This window comes from Chanos chanos, chromosome 8, assembly GCF_902362185.1.
Source record: "Chanos chanos chromosome 8, fChaCha1.1, whole genome shotgun sequence".
NCBI classification, from domain to species: Eukaryota; Metazoa; Chordata; class Actinopteri; order Gonorynchiformes; family Chanidae; genus Chanos; species Chanos chanos.
In genome coordinates, this window is record NC_044502.1 from 4,973,952 (window position 1) to 4,978,951 (window position 5,000).

General features: G+C 45.8%; 1 protein-coding gene across 2 annotated transcripts in view; it reads left to right on the forward strand.

The window, feature by feature from the left end:
- Positions 1-5,000, forward strand: part of trak2 (trafficking protein, kinesin binding 2) — a 24,115-nt gene that overhangs the window by 8,695 nt on the left and 10,420 nt on the right. Inside the window, exon 1 of one of the 2 annotated variants that reach the window (XM_030782352.1) lies at positions 1,724-2,026. The exons of the other annotated variant lie outside the window; for it this stretch is intronic. Within the exon in view, the coding sequence (XP_030638212.1) occupies positions 1,978-2,026 (49 nt within the window). The 5' untranslated portion in view covers positions 1,724-1,977. Of the gene's footprint in view, positions 1-1,723; positions 2,027-5,000 lie in introns of those variants that run through there. 2 annotated transcript variants of the gene reach the window in all.

Genomic DNA, 5,000 nt, shown 5'->3' on the forward strand with positions numbered 1-5,000 from the left:
GCGGACTCTGGACCAACTGGTGAAAGCGATCTGCCCCTAACGCTATCGGAATATGCTATTAAAAAAAAATCCTCGAGAGTTCATTGCCCCCTCCGTTTGTTATTAAACACTCCGGAATTATCTCTTGGGGATCAATAAAGTAATCTATCTAACTATCACTTCACTGCCTGGCCAGTGTCGCCACGACGGATTTATATTAACCAAATTAAAATATTTTTGTCTGTCAATGATCGATGAATCACAATATAAACTTAGTTCAACCGACTTTGTTTTTATGAGCGAGTGAGTTTGTGGGTCAGACCTCTGAGCGAAGAAAACTTCATTGCCTGCTGGCGTAGAGTTATAAGATACACATACATACGTATTTTAAACGTCATGTAGCAAAGTTTGATCATGAACCGTATTGGGTATTGCGGGCTGAACTGTGGAGCATTGGTAGTAGCACTTGAAGGATTTCTGGTAGAGATTAACCGACTTGTCTTAAAATGGAGTGTTAACATGACGATGTTACCCTTGGTAGAAAAGAATGAACTGTTTTTAAAAAGAAATTAACTCTGTTCCATTGTACTATTTTTGTTTTTTTTTTTTTTAAATTTTGTTTTTATTCTGGATGCTCTGTATTATTATTATTATTATTATTATTAATTATCATTATTATATTTAGCTAATTATTTTAATTTGGATTATCGTTCTTGTAAGAGTGTCTTGTCACTGTGCAGAGAAGAACAGAAAAACCGTCTCGTTCAGGAGAAAACATGCGCACACATACTGTCTCTGATGTTTTATCAAGGGCTTTTTAATTTAGTTTTTTTTTTTTTTTTAATTATTTAAGAGGTTTAAATTCTGTAGTACATCATGTGCAATATTACATTATTAACAACACCAGAAAGTTCTGTCCTTCCTTTCCATGTAAGTGTATATTTGTGTAAACGTTCAACACACAAACATTTAGTGCAAAACACAAATCTCCCATTCGGCTCAACTGTAGGTTTGGCTTCCATGAACTGACCGCATAACTGTGCACGAGACGAAGCTTCACACTCCTGATATGTAAATCATCTTCCTCTAGTGTGACTGTCAAGAGCGATGTGACAGCCACTCAAAGGGATCATCTACAAATTTAGTTCAGAACGAATATGGAGGAAAATTATGTCCAGATGCAAAGTTAGTCAGATGCAAACATTTGCCTCATTTCGTTCCGTTTGTTTCTCTGAAAAACAAACAGACAAACAAATAAATGGCAGATTCGGAAATGAGTTTTTGCCAGTCAGACCCGCGTACGTTTTATGTCAATTTGTTTTCATTTTCGGACGTATGCTCCGTCAAGATTGTTTTCCGTCGTAGCCGTTGTTTTCGTTGAAATCTATGAGGGCGTATTTCAAGAAACTCTGACTAAAACTGTTGATTAAATTTAACGTCAGACAGTATCGCAGACGAAGTCTTCACGGATCTTCGGTTTTCCCCCATTAGGCCTAAAAGTTCGCTTACATCTTACCCTCTTTGTCCTCTCCTGATCTTGTCCTCAGTTTAACCGTTGCTACAGTGACTGCAAATGGCGTGTCAATATCCGTTTGACCTTCTACCGTCGGGCAAAGGTAAACCGCGTTTCCGACAGTTTTATAAGGGGATAGTCGACCGGAGGCAAAGTGTCGCAGTTCTTGTGTTAGCGTAGCCATCGTGTGTTCGGTGGAACCGTTATGCAAACAGCTTTAAAACCAGAGTTTATCATAAAAGAAAACAGGATATGGGAACCTGGATTTGGTGAAAGGAGAAACTCTCATTTAGAAGGGACCTGTACATTTAGTTCTGTGTTTGGGAGGGAATTCAGAGGGTAATTCTCAAAGTCTCTCCAGTCGTAGAACAGCTGGATCAGGAGTGTAGATTGCCACAAGGTTTGAGTTGGGCTTGTTAGCTACAGCGTGTTTAGGAACACCTGTGTTATACAAAGTGTAAACTGGCTTTTCTGATATAGTAATAATGTTTCCAGAGACTGAGGACATCCTGACAGCCCACCAACTCTCTGCAGGTACGGTCTTTGTAAGCCTGTGTGTATGTGATTTTATGCCATTCAGTATAAATGTTTTTCCGTGTAGGTAATTTGATCTTTTTTGTCGTTCAAGGTTGTATAGATCGCAAACTGAAACTGAGATTTGAGCAGTGTTTGTATATGTGTGTGTGTGTGTGTGTGTATGAGAGAGAGAGAGAGCGAGAGAGAGGTGAAAGTGTGTATACCTGTCTGGTCCTTAGAAGCGTGTCAATCCCGTGAAACACTCTGTGTGTTATGGTGATACACATTGTGTGCTGTCTGTTTGCATCTTTTTCAAGAGACTCTTTGTATGTGTGTTTTACTGTTAACTGTAGATGACGGGGCAGATTATGGATCTTGAGAAAGTCCTGAGTCAGATTACAGTAGAGTGGACATAATCTCTCCTCAGTGCTCATCTCAATCTGAGCACAAAATGATTCAGATTATCGGAATAATCCCTGCACAATGCTGCTCATCTAGCACGAGACCAGAAACCAGGAGCTTTAAATCAAACACTGTGTGTGTGTGTGCGCGCGTGCGTGTGCACTCGCTTGATTGCTGATGAACAGTTTGCAGACTAATGATCAGTTGTGTCAGAGTGTGAAGTGGTGATGATGATGATGATGATGATGATGAGTGTGACTTTGTGGAGATGAAGGTGAGGCATGAGAATTTGAGTCAGTAAATCTCACTGGGACGTAGACATCAGGGGGTCCGTCATGTAGCCTACACCCCACCAGATGCTAACGCTAACCTAGCACTTGGCTACGTGGTAACGGCAATAAACAAAGAACAGAACGCGTATCCGGAAGGGGTCTTCATTGTCGCTGGAGATTTTAACCATGTCGATCTGAACACTGTGTTTCCCAAATTGGACCCACACGCTAAGGGTACATCTAGAGGGGAGAACACGCTGGACTGTGTCCACTCTGATATCACCAATGGAGACAGAGCTTCACCGCTCTCATATCTTGGACAGTCTGATTACCTGTCACTGTTCCTAACCTCAGTTTACAGTCTCATTATTGAGAAACAGAAACCCACCGCCAGAACTGTCCAAACCTGGCCTGAGGGAGCGTCCCTACAGCTGCAGGGCTGTTTCCAACAGACCAACCGGTACCGGTTCTCTGACCAACATGTAGATGTATACACCTCAACAGCACTCTTCTACATCAGGACCTGTGTTGAAAAGGTCACCATCGACAAACGCGTCCGTGTTTTCCCGGACAGAAAACCCTGGATGACAAAGGAGGTCCAGATCCTTTTGAAGGACCGTAAACGCAGCCCTCAGGTCTGGTGACCGAGAACAGAACGGTGCTGCCAGACACAATCTGAAGAAAGCCATCCAATGTGCTAAGGCCACACACAAGAGAAAAAAAAAAAAAATCATCGAGGAACACTTCGCCAGCAGGGATCCAACACGTATGTGGAAGGGCAGCCAGCGCATTACCAGTTACAGGAGCAATGAAGACCCACCTACAGACAACAGTGCCCTAGCTGCCAGAGAAACTCCACCCGCTTCAACATTCAAGAGTCAAGATTCTTTATTGCCATATGGAACAAGTACAATGGAAGGCTTGTTCTCCACTCACTCCCGCAGTATCACCTCTAGACATGAATTCTAAACACTCATATAACACAATGATAATAAAGTGCAGTAAAAAGTACTATAAATCAGTAAGTAATAAAATAGTAACAGAATAATGAAAGTAACAGAATAATGAAAGTAACAGTGTAATGAAAGAAGCGGTACAGTGATAAATGGTATAATAAATATTAACAGTATAATGAGAAGGTAGAATGATGAATGATAATGATAAGTTGACCCTGAAAATCCCAGTGCAGTTATAAGTCCAGTGCAATTATAAGTCCAGTAACTGAGCGGTTAACCGTTCAGTAGCGCCCTGCCTGTGGGGTGAAAACTGCTCTTGAACCTGCTTGTCCTGGTACGAGTACTGCGGTGCCGGCCACCGGACCGCAGGGGGGAGCACAGTCGGTGCCCAGGGTGACTGTGGTCCTGCATGATGGAACTGGCCTTGTTCCGACACCTGGTCCAAAAGATCTCCGCAATGGATGCCCGTCTGAAATCAGCCACAGCCGTACCAGCGCCCAAACAGACCAACATCCAACATCAGCGGTCTGACTGACCTCAGACCAGTGGCGCTCACACCCATCATAGCAAAGTGCTTTGAAAGACTGGATTTAAAGCACATCAAATCCACCCCTCCGCCCCCTCCCCAAACCCTGGACCAGCGCCAGTACGCCTACAGAGCACATAGATCCGCGGAGGATGCCATCACCACGGCTCTCCACACGGCACTGACCGGCCTCGAACAGAGGCCGACATACGTGAGGATGCTTTATACAGACTACAGCTCTGCATTCAACACTATCGTCCCCAGCAGGCTGCTCACCAAACGTCTTGAGCTGGGTCTCAGTAACTCCCTCTGCTCGTGGATCAAGGACTTCTTACCCATCTGCCCCACGGACAGTCAGACTCGCACCCCCCCCACCCCCCCCCCCCCCCCCCCCCCCCCCCACCACTTCTCCCCAAGACTGACCCTCAGCACCTGTGCACCACACGGCTGCGTGCTGTGTCGCCTCCTCTGTGCACCACACGGCTGCGTGCTGTGCCCCCTCCACGGCTCCGTGCTGTGTCACCTCCTCTGTGCACCACACGGCTGCGTGCTGTGCCCCCTCCACGGCTCCGTGCTGTGTCACCTCCTCTGTGCACCACACGGCTGCGTGCTGTGTCACCTCCTCTGTGCACCACACGGCTGCGTGCTGTGTCCCCCCCTCTGTGCACCACACGGCTGCGTGCTGTGTCACCTCCTCTGTGCACCACACGGCTGCGTGCTGTGTCACCTCCTCTGTGCACCACACGGCTGCGTGCTGTGTCCCCCCCTCTGTGCACCACACGGCTCCGTGCTGTGTCACCTCCTCTGTGCACCACACGGCTGCGTGCTGTGTCACC